Here is a 21112-nt window from a genome sequence, read left to right as displayed (position 1 = left end):
CATGCAACACCCGCTGAGTGCCATGAAACAGCTTGAAAGATCAAAGACAATTTTTAATATAACTCCGACTGGAATCGTCTGAAAGAAGAAAGTCATATACACATAGGATGACTTGAGGGTGAGTAATTTATGGGCTAATTTTCATTTTTGGGTGAACTAACCCTTTAATTATCTTTTCATCAACAAACAAACCCTCAGATTTACGTTTACTATTATCATCACTTCATCATCTCCAATTAAAAGCTTAAACTTCCCACATTATATAACATTTTTTAAATAATTGTATTTGCTTCCTTCTCTGTATTCACCCATTTATTTTTGTTCTCTAATTTTGTATTTTTGTTTTTCAAAGAAAGAAAGAAAGAAAGAAAGAAAGAAAGAAAGAAAGAAAGAAAGAAAGAAAGAAAGAAAGAAAGAAAGAAAGAAAGAAAGAAAGAAAGAAAGAAAGAAAGAAAGAAAGATGAAGACCAACACTAAACAGGCTGCGTGTTTTTCCATTATGAATTCTCCATAAGCAGGTCAGAGGAAAACTCACTCACCACAGAGTCAGGTTCACATTCAATTATGTCACAATCATGTCAGCTTATCGTTCCTTCCACGATAACCAACATGCTCGGAGAGAGAGAAAGAAGAGGGATGGGAATAATCAGACTTACTTTCTTTCTTTAGTTGAGCAATTATGGAGTACTCTCCTCTATTCATGGTCCTACAAAAATAGACATTCAGGCCATAATTAGATGTTTTTTTCAAATGTTATCACAAAGTTATCACAGTGTTCCCTCAATAACTTCACATTATTCTTTAGGTTACCTAGGTATCTCCCCAAAAAAACAAACAAACCAGTAAACCTGCACTGCCACGTGAAATGTGACAGGGAGCTGCAAAAAAAAAAAGAGAGAGAAATATCTGGCAAATGTAAAAAAAAAAATCCCTCAATAAATAAATAAATAAATAACCCTTACGGCAGTTTTCCATGTTTAATGTGACACTAAAGCACTGCCTATTTCCATTTGTTTTCCAGACGAGTGGAACAAGCATCTAACACTTGGCTGTGCCTCTTACGTGTGTAATGGAATGAATTGGTAAGCTGGTATTGGAAAACAAAGGCGCACTGTCTAACACGGGTCATTATCCTCACATCAGCGACATTTACAATTTTCTTAGACAAATTCCTGCTTTCATCCAAATGATATGCAGAGAGCATGCTCGCAAGGTTATTGTGAAGATGAGGATAAATATGCCTGACTGCAGGATGAAATCAGGCTTGTCTGGTAGATCAGGGCTGCTAGCGCTTCCTCTCTGATAGAGATGAAAGAAGCTGTGAAGCTGTTTAGGGTGCTGTCAGACTCATTAAAGCTTAATCAGGGAAGGAGAGGAGAGAATGCGTCCGAGTTCACTAAAGAGGAAGTGCTAACTGCGTCACTGGGAAACCAGCTACTGCTGTGAACTCATGAATGACAATGCAGAAACAGGCAGTCAAGTCTGCTCTGTGCACATGGCACACACTTTGGTTTTCAAAACACCAACCACATTCACTGCTCTAACTCTTAATAAATGTGAATAATTTGTTGATAAATGACACTGAAAAGGTAAAAAGTCAATGTAATGTAGCATTGTCAGTCTCTGAAACTATTTTTTCTGCTAATGGAAAAATAATGTTAGGCAAAAGAATTATAGTATAACATATTTCAGTTCTAAAGTTCATGATCCAATCAAATAATGATGAAAACAATCAATTTCCATACATTAGCTTTCTTTTTTTAACTATGAAATGCAACAGTATGAAAAATACAAATACAAATTCAGTCTCATTTTGTCAAACTATAAACTAATCACTATATTTCATAGTGATATCACTATACCATTTAAAAGTTACAGGTTACATTACAAGTTACAAAAAAGTTACATTACATCTAAATATGAAATATTCAAAACATTTAAGTATCTGAGCTTTTTTAAAGTTTTTCTGAGTTTCTTATGCTCACCAAGGATGCATTTATTTGCATTATATTTCAAATAACTGTTTTCAATTGGAATATATTTTAAAATGTAATTTATTCCTGTGATGGCAAAGCTGAATTTTCAGCATCACTACTCCAGTCTTCAGTGTCACATGATCAGAAATTATTCTAATATGCTGATTTGATGCCCAAGCAACATTGCTTATTATTATCAATGTTAAACCTGATATATTTTTTTTCCAGGATTCTTTGATGAATAGAAAGTTCAAAAGTACAGCATTTTTTTGAAATAGGAATTTTTGTGACATTATAGTCTTTACTGTCACTGTTGGTGTCACTGAATAAAAGTATTAATTTCCCTAAAATTTTTTTCAAATTTGCAGAAAAACAAACACCACATTAAGACCACCTTCGAAAGTGGTTTTAAATATTAAATATTTAAATACGATAACACCAAACACCCAGACTTTTGTTACTGAGATCAGATAGATCAGAAGGATAGATCCATCAAATCAGATTTCATGTGTTTTTTTTGTTTTTGTTTTTGTTTTTGTCATTCACCCTTTCCAGATATTTATGCTGTTGTCCGCATAAAGATTTTGATACTGCCGATACTGCAAAAAAGCATCCTTAATAGCAAAATATCCATTGCTAAAGTCTCATACATGGCAAACCTATGCAAGTTTGAACCATTACCATGACAACCAATGAGGACATGCTAGCAAAAGTAATGCAGGTTGTATTACACCCCCCCTCCAAAAAAAATCTATTTCCTGCATTGAAACCAAATTAATCTGTGCATGAACTATTTAAACATGCCTCATCTTGCCTAAAATTAACTGTTTTTATACTTTCTATCCTGCAAAATAATAATAAAAACATTCATCTGGGATCACAATCCCATTCTTTTTTGTGAGTGCCAAATTATGTATGAGACTCAGGTGGTCTGATTTTTACTGTCTGACCTGAGCTGCCCTTTTTTTCCTCAAAGACACGTGCACAGCAACAGTTTCATTCTTACCTGTAGTTAAAATGCATAACAGCCTGGAGTGCACTTCCTCCTCCTGTGGAAATGTCTCCCTCGAATCCAGGCAGCAGGGGAGTCACCACATACACACGGAACAACTTCTTCTCCCTGTGACACATTATAGCTAACATCAATGCGATATATCCATGGAAATATTCACATGCTTATTCTTAAATCAAATACCCTCACTTCCATTGCCATTAAATGGTAAAACATCCTTTCCAACCCACTTCACTTTAGCAGCATTTCTTGTGTTTAATCTGTGTGCAGCCTCCATGATCATAAAGTCATTACGAATGGCTCTTCTCCCAGAGAAGTGTTTTGTTAAACATGTTGGGGGGCAATTACAGTTGATCTATTACAATACAATACAATATTTTTTACATAAACATTTTTTTTTTTTATATATATTTACCTTTTTTAAATAAATACATTTGTCAGTCTACATGCTTATTCTTAAATCAAATACCCTCACTTCCATTGCCATTAAATGGTAAAACATCCTTTCCAACCCACTTCACTTTAGCAGCATTTCTTGTGTTTAATCTGTGTGCAGCCTCCATGATCATAAAGTCATTACGAATGTCTCTTCTCCCAGAGAAGTGTTTTGTTAAACATGTTGGGGGGCAATTACAGTTGATCTATTACAATACAATACAATATTTTTTACATAAACATTTTTTTTTTAATATATATATATTTACCTTTTTTAAATAAATACATTTGTCAGTCTCAATTGTCTCTGAATTGCACATTACTTTGTATTTTTGTTGTACTGAAAACCTTCTAGCAAATGATCAGTGAATGATCTGTAAAATGCTGTGTCAGAAATTAGCTAACCACTTTTTTTTTGTTACAATAAATGTGCATGATGCTTCTGTACTTGCACATCCCTACTAAGATCCTCTGCTCCACTTAATGGTAATGATCGACAATCAGTGTTAATGCATTAGGACTCTCACACTTACTTGTGAGCTCTGATGATTCGCTCAATAATGGCGTCACCAATCTTGTTGTAAACATGTTTGTTATCGGCACAGCTGATGAAGAACTGGTTCTGAAGCAAAACAATGAAACAGGAACAATCGATTTCAATTCATCAGGCAAGTTAGGTGAACAAGTTTTACTTCTGCTGGGCCACAGTAAAATACGATTATTTAAGTTCTCTTATCATCTCGTATTATAAATTCTTGTAATCTCTTGTTATAAGTTATCTTAAAAGTAGATTTCCAGTTATATAGATTTTATTAGTTTGTTTTAACTTGGTGAATATCCAAGTCATGGTTCTTGTAGAATTTCCACTGAATAATTCTTGGCATCTCCCCCCAAAATGCTCTGATAACCACTGCTGCATGTCATTTGTCAATAATATGAAGCAACTGAAATGTCAACGTTGTTTTACAACTTATTACACATTTTGCATCTAAACTACTAAATAGCTGTCAACACATTTGAATCATATCACTGAATGCTGACAGACAAAGTGAAAGTGGGGGATTGTGTACCTCAATGTAGATGAAGTGCTTGCTCTTGGCAATGACCTGAATATAGGCATTATGAATGGACTCCTCATGGTGCTTGATTCCCGCCGACCAGTCTGCAGCTGACCGCAGAACCTGAGAGACCATTTACATTTATGGCCATTTTTATGGGCATTTATGGCAAAGTTACTTATTGTGCATGCAAGGTATCCATTTTTTATCAGTAGGCATATGATGTTCCTAGTATCACACTCTAACAGTTACAGCTACAGCCATTAATGCGTTCTCACCTGGACTTTGGTCTGGACACAGTCTGGCACTTGGTACTTTAGATCATTGGCTGTGCTGTGAGATTTGGGTAGGAGAAATGGGTAGGTGAGTGACCTGTACTTTGGCTTCATTATCTAAAGGAGAGAAAAGTCAGTTTACTATGACAGAACCAAATAATGCTTCATCAAATTGTCACAGCTTAAAGTAAAATTCAAGAAATGCACAGAAGACAATTCAGAAGCTTGTCTAAACATAAATAAGTTTAAAGTGTGCGGGTCATGGCCCAGGCAAAGGGGTGGTAAATATCTCACTTTGGTGAAGTTCCAGCGCTGTATAAAGTGCCTGGCCACATCTCTGGCTGCTTTCCCATGCACCACTGAGGAGATATCATGCCAGGGCATTCTGGGGGTTGTGTACCTGTCAATAAAATCTATAGTCGAGCATAGTGTTAAAAAGCAGGATTGTAAACATCTGAAATGCATCGAAAAGACTGCGTTTGATAACACAATTAACCTTGGACTATCCGGATTAATGATCATTGAAATGAAGAAAGCAAAAAGCGGCCAGGCAGTAAAATGTGTGGCTCACCATCAAAAGGCTTGTCCAGCTGAACCCAGTCTTTGTACACAAAGTTGCAGTAGTCTTTGCCGTGCCAGAAGCGAGTGTTTCCCATCAGCTCTCCCACTCCTGTCTGAAGACTGTGCACTGAGCCACTCTCTGAACACACAAGACATACAAAACGGTTATAAAACTTAAAGGATCTTTTAAAATAAAACGACTTATGAGTTACTTTCAGATCTACTAATTTAACTTTTTTTTCATGAAGAGTGTAACCACAGGTGCAATCAGGACTTGACTGATTTGTGTGTGTTTGTGTAGAATATACAGTATATGATACATGTTCAAAATACATGATGAATAATTACTTAAATTGTAAGTATTTTAAATTGCAATTTTGTATTTTTATATATTACAATCAAATATGTATATTAGAATTATATTACAATATATTAGAAATAAACTAGAGAAAATAATTTAAATATAGTTTTTTTCATTTTATATAAATTACTCATATAATTGTTTTAATAGAATGCAATTCCTATACTCTTATAATTCCTTATATATTAAGGGATATCGTGTGTCTAAAACAATGCAGAATTCTGAATATTTCTTTTAATTTTTCATGATTTATTTTCAATAAATGTATTTATTTAGATTAAAAATAAAAGACTTTGACGCTTATAATTTCTCTTCTGAAACCCTACTGTATTTGCTGAAATGTACATGTTGCAAATGAAAAAAGTTTTTGTAACAGTTCAGCAATAATTTAAATAACTGACATCAGACCAAACAAACAAACATCATATTACTGACACATTTGGACCATCCTTTTCCATGACATTGATAGCTACTGCATGTGTAATATTTTAGATTTATCCACAGCATCATACCATAATCTAAAACTGAAGAATTAGTTGGAAACAAATGATTAGTTATCTTAATAGCAAATTAATGTGACTTTAGTGTAAGAATCAGCGACAAATGAAATCTACCCTGAGGTCAAAGTAATTTAATTAAAGCATATATCTGCTGTCTAGTCTTTAAGCTAGTCTCAAATACACTTAATCCTCTCTCAGACAGACTGCAAACCGATCTATATGTGTGCCTTCTATGGCAGGGAGAACAAACAGAAAGAGCTAAAGCAAGAAAAGGATGGGGCAATCGCTCGGGCCCAGGCAGGGTGTCTAAAGCTACACCTACGATAGAAGCCAGAAAGGATAAGCATCACTGCACATCCAACAGAGAAGAAAAATACAGACAAGATCCACAGACTCACTGACATTAAGAAGTAACAGAGAATGTTTGACTTTTTGCCCCATTTATTGATCCACATAGTCTAGAGTTATAACAGGATTTCAATATTTTGTGATAACTGGATTATGATAATTGCAAGATGGGTTTAAAATTGCATCCCCCATGTATGCTCGTAGACATGTTATATTCATATTCATGTCATATTCATTTTACATATATACATATGCATTCTTATGGGGCCATCAGCTAATCTATGCTGCCATGATATCATCTTCCTATGGTTCCAGAAAAATTCATGTCATTTACAGCTTTTCAAATTTCATGTCATTTACAGGTGAAATACAGTAAGGTGGCTGCCAAAAAATGGGGTGTGGATCTGAACACCTATAAGCAAAAATGACAGTCCAGTCCAATCCCATGTATTATAACTACTGTAAATGGAAAAAAATGTGACTAGTACATGGACGAAAGTTAGTCGACATGAGGGTGTGTAAGCAATGACACTTTTCATTTTGCAGTGAACTATCCCTTTAAGAATACTTTTTTTAGTTGTTAAGGTCACAGGGGAATTAGTCATCAGCAGACTCATCAGAGAAAAACACAGATTGTATTGTGGAATCAATTTTAGTTTGGTCACGAAAGAGTCACTTACTGTTTGTGCTGTCGATGCTACTGATGCTGTCAGCATGGTGAAGGCCACGTTGGATGTGATGGTACAGACTGAAACGTGTTTTGCGAGTGCGGCCAATGCCTTTTAGTTTGGGCAGGTCCACTGAGTCATCGACCATCGACCGGCTGCTGTTTCCACTGGTGGACACTTTTTTCCTGGGCGTGGATGAATCCAGTCCCTGAGTCCCAAAACAGACATAATTCCACTTCATTATAACTGGCAGAAACATGAAAACTTCAAAGCCAAACAGTGATATCATCCATGGGTGTGGTACAAATAATGTAGCCAAATGTAGCATGTTTTTATGGAACATGATGATGTCTCGAACCTGCTCCATGCCCTGAGCAACACAGCGTGTTACACTTCCCACGTCTGTCAGTCGGTGCTCACGGTCATCCCAGCGGCCATACGCAAGGTCAATTCCCCCAACGAAAGCAACTGATTGGTCGATGACTACAATCTTCTCGTGGTGTGCCCATAAGTAGACAGAGGAGGACACATGATCAGGGTGCCTCATCACCTGTTAAGAGACAGGAACAGTTACAATCGCATGTGATGTCACGCAAGATATGCAAAAGAAGATCAAATCACAAATAGCTTACCTTAATATCTGGGTGAAGGCGCATTAGTGTTCTTTTGCTATATTCACTGTTGATGCCGAGCGCCAACTCCACTTCCTTATACAGCATAACAAAGATCCGCACTCCTTGTCGCTAAAATTAAAGGGGTCATATGATGCGATTAAAATTTTTCCTTTCTCTTTGGAGTGTTACAAGCTCTTGGTGCATAAAGAAGATCTGTAAAGTTGCAAAGACTAAAGTCTCAAATCCAAAGAGATATTCTTTATAAAAGTTAAGAGTCAGCCACACCTACCTAAAACGGCTCGTTCTAACACGCCCCCACATATCTACGTCACAATGTGGGAAGATTTGCATAACGCCACCCAAATGTTCACGCAAAGAAAGAAGGCATAACTTTTATTCTCGCTGTAGTATTGTTATAGTACTTCACGCTGTAGTATTGTTGTAGTATTGCTGTAGTACTTCACGCCGCCATGTCGTGAAGGCTCTGTGTGTTTCGCTGTGAAAGCGAAACTACTTTGTTTGGCCTTCCAAAAGAGGACGATATCTGCTTCGTCATGCCTGGAGCTGATCCGTGCTGGTCGCTGAGGAAATACAACAACTTTGCGCTGTGGATCGCCGTATCGGCTTTCACCGTGGACGAAGCGGAGTCCAGCCCGGGGTCGTCACATGTGGTTGCCGCAAGCCCTCCGGATGCTCCTTCGTCGAATCCGCCGGCCGCGCCGTTCTCAAGCCCGCCGCCTCTGCTCACTCCAGCCCTCTGGCCGTTCCTCACTATAGCCCCTGGCCTCTGCTCACTCTAGCCCTCCGGCCGTTCCTCACTCTAGCCCCCGGCCTCTGCTCCTCTCTAGGCCGCCACCACATGTCCCCACTGGATGCAACGAATGCCTCGTTTATAATGGGTTTTCATGTTTTTGAATCATCGCTCCGGCCACTGTTGCCAACTCTCGCGAGACAAATACGCAACCGCTGGTTCAAAAACAAGCCCAATATTTTTTGATGATTTATTATCATCAATGTTATTTATTATCGCCTACTAAAATATAGGCTATTCGAACCATATTTACTCTTAGTATTAGTATAGGACTACTTGTTTTTTATTACAGAACATTACAAAAACATTGTAAAAATAAAAAAATAGGCTAAAATAAAGTCATCCTACTCCTCTACGTCTACTTCTATTATCGCTTGGATTACAGCGTCACGCGCCTTCTTTTTGAACGTGATTTTCTCCAAGGAGGGGACGGAACATTTGGCAAATTACGCTGCAGCACTTATATTATTGCACTGGTTGGCTATTAACTGCGAGCAGACAGAGTGTTATTCAATGCATTGGAGAATACGGCGAACATAAATAAAGAAACGAAGTTGCTTGTCAGATTTCCCTAACAAGCAACCATATTTTTTTAAATAAGCCCAAAAAGCCGCAACCCGCGACCTGGGATTTTTTCCAAGCAACTTTTTAAAAAAAAGAAGCCCAAAGTCGCGTATAATACGCGGACTTGGCAACTATGGTTCCGGCCTGACAGGGCATCATCACAGTATGGTAGGGGCGTAACATTTCCGTCACACGCTTGAGGTATTCGGCCAATCATAACGCACTGGATAGCTGGCCAATCACAGCACACCTTGCTTTTCAGACTGATGAGCTTTGTAAAAATCGACGCGTTTCAGAAAGGCGGGGCATAGAGGAGAAACAATAATGTACAGTATGTGGAAAATAATGTGTTTTTTTTACCTTAAACCGCATAAACACATTTCATTACACCAAATACACAAAATAATGTTCTTTTTAGCAACATAATATGACACCTTTAAAAAAATTAATAAATAAATAGTAAATAGTAAAGTAAATAAATAAATAAAATAAAAATTGGTTGAGGAGAGACCCCCCAACATGATTGTAACGCGCTTTGGGTGAACAACAATACACAATAAAGCGCTATAAAAATGCATCATTCATTCATTCATTCAAAAAAGTAAATAATTTAAAAACAAATAAGTAAATAAATAGGTAAAAAATAAAATAAGTAAATTAAATAAATAAATAATCTTACTTTGAAACTGAATATGTGTCTGTATTTTCAATTTAATATTCCTTTTAAATTATAAGCATGGCACCAGGGACAAATGCACTTGAGGGGACTTACAGCCTTGCGTTTCAAAATCCAGTCGAGCCTCCAGCGATTGCCTTCCACTACAGGCCTCTTCAGAAAGATCTCAGGACTCAGCCTGCACATTACAAACACAATCATGCAGCAGATACAGCATACCACAAGCACACCACCATTAAAGTCTAAATTTGATTAAAATGGACATGACTTAATTTCTTAATACACGTTCCTGGTCTTATTGTGCACATTATTATAAAATAAATAATTAATAATACACATTATAATATAATATAATTTTAATTCATTAATAAAAGTAAAATAATATTTTGTCAAAATTTAATTACTCTGATGTTTAAGTTTCAACCAGTGGTTATTAAGTGTAGGAAAGGAATAGTCGTCCATAATTAATTGCAAACAAACTTTCATGTGGGTTTACATCAAAAGAATGTTTGAGATTTCATATTCTACATGCACAACTACATCGAAAATACACATTAAGATACGCAGCGATTTCTCATATAACCACCTACTCCCTCACACACAGAGGATCAGACCATGGAGTCTATTCCAGGAGAGATAATTTTGAAATAAGGAGGGCTGAAACTCAATACCTGTGAAGTGAGCGATACTGGTCTTGCTGTATAACATACACCTCTCATTCTGAGCTGCTGATTCACTGCCACACATTCTGCATGTGTCTACAGCAACTCCATTACAGCGCATTACCAAACAATGAGCAATGAACACAAAACACCATTTTATATCAGATTAAGAATTACATTTTCCATTTAAGGAAGACCAGAATCAATCCAGGCTGTAGGTTTTGTTGTGCATCCCCTAAACAAAAACGTAACCGCTACACTATACTGTTTTAGACTTCTACAAAGAACTAGTTCAAAGTACTTAAAACTAGTTAGAAGTAGTTAAAATGATTTTTTTTCTCTGGCCATGTTTTGTCTTTAATGAGCCAAGACTGCCATTCGTGCCACAAAAAAAAGAGATATATGTCATCTCTGCTTTTTCTTTACACAGCTGATATGCACACTATATAAACGGTATTTATAGGTTGATTTCCCAGAAAAATGGAAACACTGTGACACTGTGGAGCTATCAAAACATTGCTGTGTGTGTTAAAGCAATCTGTCCAGCCTGTGATAGCAACATTGGCTCAAGGAATAGTGTGAGCTGGGTCGAGACTATCTGTCTGCCTGAACATGTTTTCTTGGAGGGGAAACAGTGAGTACATACCACCAGTCTGTGATGAAGATCTCCTCTTTGGCCTCCTCCAGCGCATTTGCAACATCCTCCATGTAGGTTTTGCCATTCACATACCTGAACATTCATTTTTTTTAGTTGTCAGAAATAACAGGGTAGAAGATCTCTTAGATCTAAGATTGAATAATAAGACCTCTTAGATTAAATATACCATTTAGAGGGTATGTTCTCCTCCTCCCTGGCGAAAGATCCAAAGCGGTGGGTCCTTAAAAAGGCCTTGCCATGTTTCCGGACAAAGCTTTCAATGGCCTGGCCCCACCACCGTGCATGTCTGTAACTAGTGAATTTCAGCACTAGTTTCCTGCAAAAGACATAAACACACAAATTGTCTACAAACTGAGAGAGACATTTATAAGGGACATTACGGTTGGGATAGAAGGAATAGTTTACCCAAAATGAAATGCAACATCCTCCATGTAGGTTTTGCCATTCACATACCTGAACATTCATTTTTTTTAGTTGTCAGAAATAACAGGGTAGAAGATCTCTTAGATCTAAGATTGAATAATAAGACCTCTTAGATTAAATATACCATTTAGAGGGTATGTTCTCCTCCTCCCTAAAGAAAGATCCAAAGCGGTGGGTCCTTAAAAAGGCCTTGCCATGTTTCCGGACAAAGCTTTCAATGGCCTGGCCCCACCACCGTGCATGTCTGTAACTAGTGAATTTCAGCACTAGTTTCCTGCAAAAGACATAAACACACAAATAAACACAAATTGTCTACAAACTGAGAGAAACATTTATAAGTGACATTACGGTTGGGATAGAAGGAATAGTTTACCCAAAATGAAAATTTGCTGACAGTTTACTCACCTTCAGGCCATCCAAGATGTACTTGAGTTTGTTTCTCCATCGAAAGAGATTTTGAGAAATTTAGCATTACATCACTTGGTCACCAATGGATCTTCTGCCGTGAATGGGTGCCGTCAGAAAGACAGTTCAAATAGCTGATAAAAGCATCTCTATAGCCAACAAGTAATCCACACGACTCCAGTCCATCCATTAAAGTCTTGTGAATTACAAGCACAAAGCACAAAGCTTGTAAGAAACCAATCCATCATTAAGGTGTTTTAACTTTAAAGGGGTCATATGATGCTGCTAAAAAGAACATTATTTTGTGTATTTGGTGTAATGAAATGTGTTTATGCGGTTTAAAGTAAAAAAAACACATTATTTTCCACATACTGTACATTATTGTTTCTCCTCTATGCCCCGCCTTTTTGAAACGCGTCGATTTTTACAAAACTAATCGGTCTGAAAAGCGAGGTGTGCTCTGATTGGCCAGATATCCAATGCGTTGTGATTGGCCGAATACCTCAAGCGTGTGACGGAAATGTTACGCCCCTACCATACTGTGTTTCCATGCGATGAGACAAAACCAATAAAACCCATTACAAATGATTCATTTGTTGCATCCAGTGGGGACATAATTACTGATTATAATGACTTATACTGTCTTTTTACGCGTTGCGTTGCATTGCGCCGCGTAAACATAAAACCATGTCTGCATTTGTGATCGGAGAAATGACAAACAACAAGCGCTACTCTACACTGCTCAAAACTCGCGTTTGAATCATCAGTCAAATTCTTTAAATGAAAACGTACTTACGTGAGTCAGAACTGCCGGCATTTTAGTCTAACGTTACTCTTCCAGGATCAGTAAACAGTCCTCCATAAAATGTGCTGCACACATCTGAATATTTGGGTTGAAGTGTTCTGGAACAGTGTTGTAAATACAACTTAACCACTGATTTCTAGTTCTAACAAAGTAGTTTCGCTTTCACAACGAAAAACACAGCGGCCTAGCGTGAGCGAAAGCCCCGGCTTAGCCTGAGCTGAAGCCGGGCAAGAGTGAGCTGAGGCGGCGGGATTGAGAACGGCGGTCCCGGCGGATCCGACGAAGGAGCGGCAACCACACGACCCCGGGCTGGACTCCATGGTCCACGGTGAAAGCCGATCCGGCTTCCGCAGCACTAAGTTGATGTATTCCCTCCGCGACCAGCACGGATCAGCTCTAGGCATGACGAAGCAGATATCGTCCTCTTTTCGAAGGCTAAACAAAGTAGTTTCGCTTTCACAACGAAACACAGTGTCTCCACGGCATGGCGGCGGCGGCAACAACAATACTACAGCGAGAATAAAAGTTACGCCTTCTTTCTTTGCGTGAACATTTGGGCGGCGTTATGCAAATCTTCCCACATAGTGATGTAGATATGTGGGGGCGTGTTAGAATGAGCCGTTTTAGGTAGGTGTGGTTGACTCTTAACTTTTATAAAGAATATCTCTTTGGATTTGAGACTTTAGTCTTTGCAACTTTGCAGATCTTCTTTATGCACCAAGAGCTTGTAACACTTCAAAGAGAAAGGAAAAATTGAAATCGCATTATATGACCCCTTTTTGAGTGAGTTTTTGATTAAAACAGAAAAAAAATGTCAAACTGTCAGTCATGTTTTCCATTCAAATAAGTTTATTTTCTTACCACATTGGCAGACATTTGTTATTGTTTTAATCATAAAATCACTTAAAAGAAAAACTCAAACAAAAAATAATAGCCCGTTTTTGCAGGCTAGCTAATGTTATTTAGCTATCTAGCTACCAATGTTAGTTATGTTGTAATGTAATGTTTGATTATATTTATCATATAATGAATATATACTTTATCATATAAAGAATATCAATCTAACTTTCTATTACGTTACCTATGTAAATGTTTTTTTAATATCTGATCAATATAACATAACAGAAATATAGCATTACATAATGTTTCTAAAATGTCTTTAATGAAAGTTACTATTAAGAATTACTAAAAAAATATACAGTATTTTCTAAAATATTTATAAACTCTAAAATATTAATTATGAAAGTGATGTTTGCCTATTAGTCCTAATGTATTTACTAGGAAGAGCTGTATGCTAATCAGCTGATAAATTATTTATCCATTAGTTTTTCTAAAGATTTTCCTTAAATATCCACATAGAAAATGACCAGGAAATATACTTCCGAATGTCAAACTATTGAAAAAGTCGTCAATCAATATTAAGCTCTATTCAACAGCTCGAATATTAAGAATTTCATCAGTAGATTATGAGAACCTAGTGATGTTGTCATGTTCTCATGTGACTCGCACTAATGATATGAGAAGCAGGGTGCTGCTACTACACACTCAGAGACCACTAAATCGTGTCAGTGATGTGTGGGAAAGACCTTCTCACAGACTCACACGCCTTGAGACAATCAAGATCACGTCATGCTCAACAGTGTTTGTGATCAAGGGCTAGTACTGCTGTAAGCATGTTGGAGTGACTCACTCTCCGACTAGACACTTGCTCCTCTCGTGCCAACTCATCTCCACCTCCCCGAGGCAGTGCAGGCATCTGCCTCACCTCGCTCCTCTTTATGCTCTTTCTTCTCTCTGTATGGCTGAAAGAAAGACAGAGATATCAGAGTCTGTGACAGAAAAAGAGAGGAATAAAAAAAGACAAACAGTTCATGGAGAAAACGAATAGACATGAACTCTGAGAAGAGAACAAAAAAAGAATGGGGAAGAGAAAAGATAGAATGGAGAATGAAAACAGAGAAAAGAAAAAGAAAGTAATATTTGGAGGACAAAAACAGGACAAAGGAGTGTAGAGGAAGTGAGAATTATTATAGCTACTTTAAGAATGAAAAGAGTAGTAATTGATCCTTTACACCTGGTATTTAGATCCGTCTGGGGCCACTGAATCACAAGTGGTCAGTTGAGACACATTATCGCTTTTCCCGAAAAATGTTGGAGAAAGTAGTTTCGCCATTTATAATCATGAGATCCTGAGTGGCAAGTTCTCACAATTTAACTTAAAAATGAGGTAATTTATCTAGATACCTTGGATTTACTGTAAGGGGAATATTCTTTCCTTTTTTTTTTTTTTGATGACATATTAAAGCTACAATCTGTGATTTCTGACTCGGTTCGCTTGCTGGCTTCCATGGCTGTACAACTGGCAACCCAGGTTTTTGAAATACATTTGATTAAATTGGCAGTTGGCAGAATCACAAAGACCAAAACAAACTGACTGCACATTTCAAAGTAGAATAACTGAAAAGTAGCATGTTTCCTAAATATTTGCTAACATATTATGGTATTTTATGCTTTGGTACAGTCAAAAAAATTACATACAGCACCTTTAACAATCTGTACAGAAGCTGAAATAAATATAAATTACAGACACAAAGAGATTGTATTTGATGCAAAATCAAATACAACAATTAAACAGTCAAACTTTTCAGTCATTACTCCAGTCTTCAGTGTCAAATGACCCATCATAAATCATTCTGATATATTGATTTGCTGCTCAAGAAACATTTCTTATTATTGTCAATGAAGAATACAGTTATGGTGCTTAATATTTTGGGGGAAACTGATACATTTTTTCAGGAATCTTTGATGAATAGAACGTTCAAAATAACAGCATTTATTTGAAAAATAACTTTTTTGTAATAAGTTTTTACTCGCATATTTGATAAATGTAATACGCCCTTGCAGGAAAAAAAGTATTTGCTTCTTTAAAGGGGTCCTATTATGCTCTTTTACAAAGTATTGATTTTGTTTTGGGGGTGTACTAGAACAGGCTCTCATACTAGGTTGTTCGAAAAACACATTATTTTTCCAATATTTTACATTATGTTACGTCTGGGGAAGTAGTCTCTCTTTTTCTCTCTCTTAGGTGACTCCGCCCTAATTGGACGTAAAAGACGCATCTGCTGATTCGTCCCTGGAGATCCAGCATCTTTTGAAATAGTGGGACGGGAGGAGGCGGAGGCCAGAGAGAGAGAGCAGAGCTGTTGGTAAAAGTGATTTCTGTTAAATAAAATATCTCCTTTTGAAGTGGACTTTGAGCTTTGTAACTTTGCAGATCTTTTTTATGCTCAAACAGCAACATTACAGACTAACCAAAGTTGAAAAAATGAAAAAGCATAATAGGACCCTTTAATATATATATATATATATATACTTTTAAACTTTCAAACTTTTAAACAGTAGTGTACGATTGAGACCAAAAAGCTGTACTCATTTTCACATCAGATTGCGATTGAAAGTCTCTTAATTGACAAATGACTCATTACATCATTGTGTAACTGCATAAAACACAAACAGTAAAAAAGCAAAGACATTCATTTTAATCTAACATTCATTTAATTTCATTTAATTAGCTAATTTATTTAACTCATCAAGCCACTTTGATCTGAAGGATAAAGTGTCACTGTATACTAATAATGTTCTGTGAAATCTGTATGGGCTTTTCCAACTCTTTCAATCAATCAGGCTGCATACCAGGTGTAAAGGATCATTGAGTAAGTTCATCTGTAGGGCAGGGGTCTGACCTTCGGGTGGGCAGCGGGATCCTCATGAGGGTCTTGTATCGCACAAGCTCTCTGTGCAGATCCATGAAGTGCTTCTCTTTTCTCTTGACTATCCAGGTGAAGTTCCCATGTTTGAGCTCTATCTTAAACACGGCTGGCATTGCCTGTGGACACAGCAGTGATGTGAGATCTGATATATTTCAGCCTCTGCTTTTAACTAGCATGTGCTTCACACACCTTGGACACGCTCCTGTGTTTGGACATGTTGAAGCGGTCCGGGGCCCTGGTGAAGCGTTCCACATCTAGGATCTTGGCAGTGACGGGGGCAGCGTTCAGATAGACCTGTGCTTCTGTCTCTTTAAAGCCAACTGTCCTGTACACGGCAGAGAATGGGATACGGGATACCCCTGTAAGAAAAGACAGGGCGGACTGAGGAATGCCTTCAGGGAATGCGAGTTCTAGTTTGTGACGTACAATCATGTTACACAGTTGTCCTCACATCACTCCCTTTAACACACGTTCCATATAGTCCAGATGTCTGATAAGACAGAACTGCTGTAACCTTTTATCACTTCCTCTCCGAAAAATTACTGGCAAAATAAATCTTGTTCCTCAAGTCTAACTTGTATCACTCATTCTGAAACTAGTCAAGTCGCCTTTATTTATATAGTGCTTTATACGATACAGACTGTTTCAAAGCAGCTTCACGGTAATAAAATGTTATCAAATTTTCACATTTTATCTGAGCAGTCAAATCGATAATAATACTGAATACTACTAAAACAAATGGACGATTTGCATCTGATATTATTAATAATCACTTACCTGAGGGGTTGAACTCGCAGTCCACCTCTTCAGATTCATCCTCAGCATCTGAGAACCCCAGGTCCCTGGTGTCCAGGTTCTCCACTGTGTCACTCATGTCTGCTTTTATCGGATTGAGTTACTTCTTATGAGCTCATTGAAGCTCTCTCACACTCTTCAGTCTGAAGTTCCAGCACTGCCTTGTTTGAACACACAAACACACACATTGAGTCAAAATCCTAAAGCAATGTTTCTCAACTGCTGTAGTATGGAGAAAAAATATATATACTAAATAAATACCCCACACCAAAATGTAATTAACCAAATAATTGTGCATAAGTAGGATATCAAACTAAATGTTTAGCAACTTTCAAAAAAGGAGAAGGAGAAAACTTTTCCTAGAACTTTTGCTAAATGTTGTGGGTCCGATCAAACTAGTTTTGGCTCAGACTGATCTGTGACTTAGCAGAAGCTGGTCAAATTAGGTAGATTCCATCATAGACAGGTTGTGTGACATGCACTCATCCTTGAAAATCCTGAATATTATATACTGATTGTGCCAACAATTGGCTGCCAAGATCATAAAATATTGAAATCCAATTTTGTATGATAAAAAACTTTAGTACTGTGTTGTGTCACCACTTGATGTCCAATTTAAATTCTGAGTCCTAAAGCAAAACCAGTTCTAATCTAATTAGCTTTGATTAGCTGGTAATATGCCACCAATATGTCTTTTTCTTGTTCTTTTTCATTCAGAAATTAGCATGTGTGCCTTGTTTACATTGTGCTTGGTACATTTGTGCAGCAACATTACATTTACATTTAGTCATTTTGCAGACGCTTTTATCCAAAGCGACTTACAATTGGGGAATACATAAAGCGATTCATCTTAAAGAGGCAAACAGACACAGGAAGTGCTCGTAATACCAAGTTTTAGGCATTGTTCATATAAGTGCAAGCTAGAAAGGGAAGGAATAAATAAAGAGAAAGACATAGGTTTTTTATTTATTTAACATAAATCAAATGTCCTTTAGTCTTAAAAAGCTTTGTAATTATATTACAATACATTATATTGTTTTTTAAAGAAATTAATTATTTTTTTCAGCGAATACATTATAATGATCAACAATTAACAGTTAAGTATTTTACATGGTTAGAAAAAAGTGCTTTTTTTTCTATTTATCAAGGAATCCTGACAAAAACGTAATCACATTATATTATATTATATTATATTATGCCTTTAAAAAAAAAAAAAAAAAAAGTTAAACGGGTGATGCATTTTGCGGTGCACTCATGGCATTTTCCAACAGAGAGACTAACTAAACCATAGCGAAACCTTGACCCCTTAGTTTGCTAATTTCTATTTAAAACATTTCCTCTTTTGGTCAGGCCAAAAGTCAGAGGTCAAATGTCTTCTTCCGGGGAGCATGGAATCCCTCCAGACAGTGAACATTAATCTAATACTACACACAAGATCACATCAGTGTCATCCTCTCACAAAAAAAGAAAGAAAAGGAGATCACATCCTGTTTTCTTCAATATCTCTGGGAGCAAATCCAAGAAAATTCCCCAAACCCAAAAATAGTACAGGAATCAGACTGATAATTGCTTTCATAGAAATACAAAATCCAAGAAGCTGTTCACTGTTCATGCCTTCATATTCCTCTAATATTAATTTGTCAGTTAGTGGCATGATTGAAAGGTTGAATATAGATTCAGATCTGTGAAGGGTAAATGACAGGAATGGTGACCCATCTGAAGCTATAAATACAGGTAAAACATAAAGTGGGAGGTGAGATGATGCCACAACAGAGTGATCATAAGCCACTGAAGCCATTAAACATATTGCAAAATCATCACCAACACAGTTAATAATGGATGTGCAGCAGAATGGAGGAGTGGTTTAATAGCTCGATAATAACTGATGTGGGTTTTAGGTATAAAGTAGAAAGTTTCACACAGTATGTGGAGGAAACAATATAGAGCAACAGCATATAAAGTACAAAGGAAAAAGAAAGAATGACAGTGGAAGAGATTATAGAAATGTTCAACCTGAGCAGCTGAGTCACCAATTGTTACTACCACAACACAACTTGCATTGACTCAAGTTCAGTAAAACTAAATGTAATCATTAACTCTATTTTCAAGCCTTTCACACAACATAAAGTAGACATTTGTGTTGTTAAAACAAAAATATCATTATTAAAGAAAATAAGACACAAGGCTGCTCTCTCGATTTCTCTTACAAAGACTCTAGTTGCTTTCCTTTAGACTGCAGTAATTTTGCTGCCAAGTGCATGTTCGCTCTATAACTACCCCACAAAACCTTCTATTAAACATAATGGAACATTTTCTCCTCCCATTAGCTGGTTGCGGTGGGCTGCAGCATGTAGACACTAGCTGGCCTATTCAATATGATCGCTTAATGACCATTTAAAATGTGTGAAAGAGGAGTAATGTGTGCTAGAGAGAAGCTGAAACATTTGAACTTCACTTCTTGCGTAATGGTGAGGTGTGGTTCTTTGGCAACTCTATAATTTGAACTTGATATGACATCACCTTTTCCAGTACAGCTACCTTTGGAAGCTTCTGCTTAACTTAAGAGAAACAATCATAGGAGACTGAAAGTCATTAAATCTATTCACAAACAAAGAGACTGTCATGCTTCAAAACATCTCACAATATTTATATTGCAAATTCTTTTCATTGTTCACCAGAGATATCGATCTGGACATTCTTTTTTCTCAAAGCCAACATGAAATTGGAATTCTGTTTACCTTGCTCAATGTTCCTGATCTTTCTGTGAATGACTGATCGCTGGATACTGTTCTAAAGAGAAAAGTTTGTCTTTGTAATATCAAATCTAAATATAATAACTAACTTTTGCTCTGAAATGACCTCCCTTTTCCACTGATATCACTTGGCCACTCAGTTTATATAAAAGAGACAAAAGGGTGTTTTTGAGCATCAAAACAATAAAAGTTTAAAACAGCTTTAAATTAAGTCGCATTAAACCAATTGCAGACCTATCTAGTTCAAAATGAGATCTTTGAAAAATTTCAGTCAGGGTTTAAAGCAAGTCATAGTACAGAAACGGCCTTATTGAAAGTTTTAAATGATATTTTTATTTCGATTGATTCAGGCAGCTCAGTGGTTTTAGTTTTACTAGATCTCAGTGCAGCATTTGATACCATTGATCACAATATTCTTGTCTCTCGTCTAGAAAAGATAGTGGGAATCTGGGGTATGGCACTTGAGTGGTTCAAATCCTTTCTTTTTAATAGGACGTTTTCAGTCCATTTTGGTCAACATTACTCTAAAACTGCCCCATTATCTAGTGGAGTTCCACAAGGATCCATTCTCGGCCCAGTCTTGTTTCATAAGCATGGAGTATATTTTCATTGTTACGCAGATGACACTCAGGTGTATCTACCTTTGCAGAAACAGGATAAAAGCTCTTTTGAGTCACTATTGAGTTGTTTACATGAAGTTAAATCTTGGATGTCACAATATTATCTGAATTTGAATGAAAGCAAAACTGAAATAATCTGGTTCGGGGCTCCTGACACCCAAAACTCTTTTGACTTGAGCAATTTAGCTCCCTTCTATAAATCTGTGGTGAAGAACCTTGGTGTCCAATTTGATAGTTCTTTGAAATTTGATAAACTGATCAACTCCGTGGTCAAATCTTATTTCTTCTATTTAGATCAATAGCAAAGGTTAAACCGTTTCTGTCCTCTAGTGATTTTGAAAGGATTATTCATGCTTTTATTT

The 21112-nt window shown here is 36.9% G+C and overlaps 1 protein-coding gene across 1 annotated transcript in view; it reads right to left on the bottom strand.

Moving 5' to 3' along the window:
- Positions 1–21112, bottom strand: part of LOC107732503 (phospholipase D1-like) — a 36343-nt gene that overhangs the window by 9281 nt on the left and 5950 nt on the right. Inside the window, exons 2-18 of the mRNA XM_016543858.1 lie at positions 17360–17538; positions 16772–16941; positions 16556–16698; positions 14449–14614; positions 11346–11632; positions 11168–11251; positions 9956–10037; positions 7827–7937; positions 7553–7744; positions 7207–7402; positions 5328–5456; positions 5051–5169; positions 4760–4873; positions 4494–4604; positions 3957–4045; positions 2983–3096; positions 657–706 (exon numbers count right to left, since the gene is read on the bottom strand). Of these exons, the coding sequence (XP_016399344.1) occupies positions 657–706; positions 2983–3096; positions 3957–4045; positions 4494–4604; positions 4760–4873; positions 5051–5169; positions 5328–5456; positions 7207–7402; positions 7553–7744; positions 7827–7937; positions 9956–10037; positions 11168–11251; positions 11346–11632; positions 14449–14614; positions 16556–16698; positions 16772–16941; positions 17360–17456 (2254 nt within the window). The 5' untranslated portion in view covers positions 17457–17538. The remainder of the gene's footprint in view (positions 1–656; positions 707–2982; positions 3097–3956; positions 4046–4493; positions 4605–4759; positions 4874–5050; positions 5170–5327; positions 5457–7206; positions 7403–7552; positions 7745–7826; positions 7938–9955; positions 10038–11167; positions 11252–11345; positions 11633–14448; positions 14615–16555; positions 16699–16771; positions 16942–17359; positions 17539–21112) is intronic.

Source organism: Sinocyclocheilus rhinocerous, unplaced genomic scaffold, assembly GCF_001515625.1.
Source record: "Sinocyclocheilus rhinocerous isolate Xijiao unplaced genomic scaffold, SAMN03320098_v1.1 scaffold2053, whole genome shotgun sequence".
NCBI classification, from domain to species: Eukaryota; Metazoa; Chordata; class Actinopteri; order Cypriniformes; family Cyprinidae; genus Sinocyclocheilus; species Sinocyclocheilus rhinocerous.
This window is presented reverse-complemented; position numbering and strand designations above follow the sequence as displayed.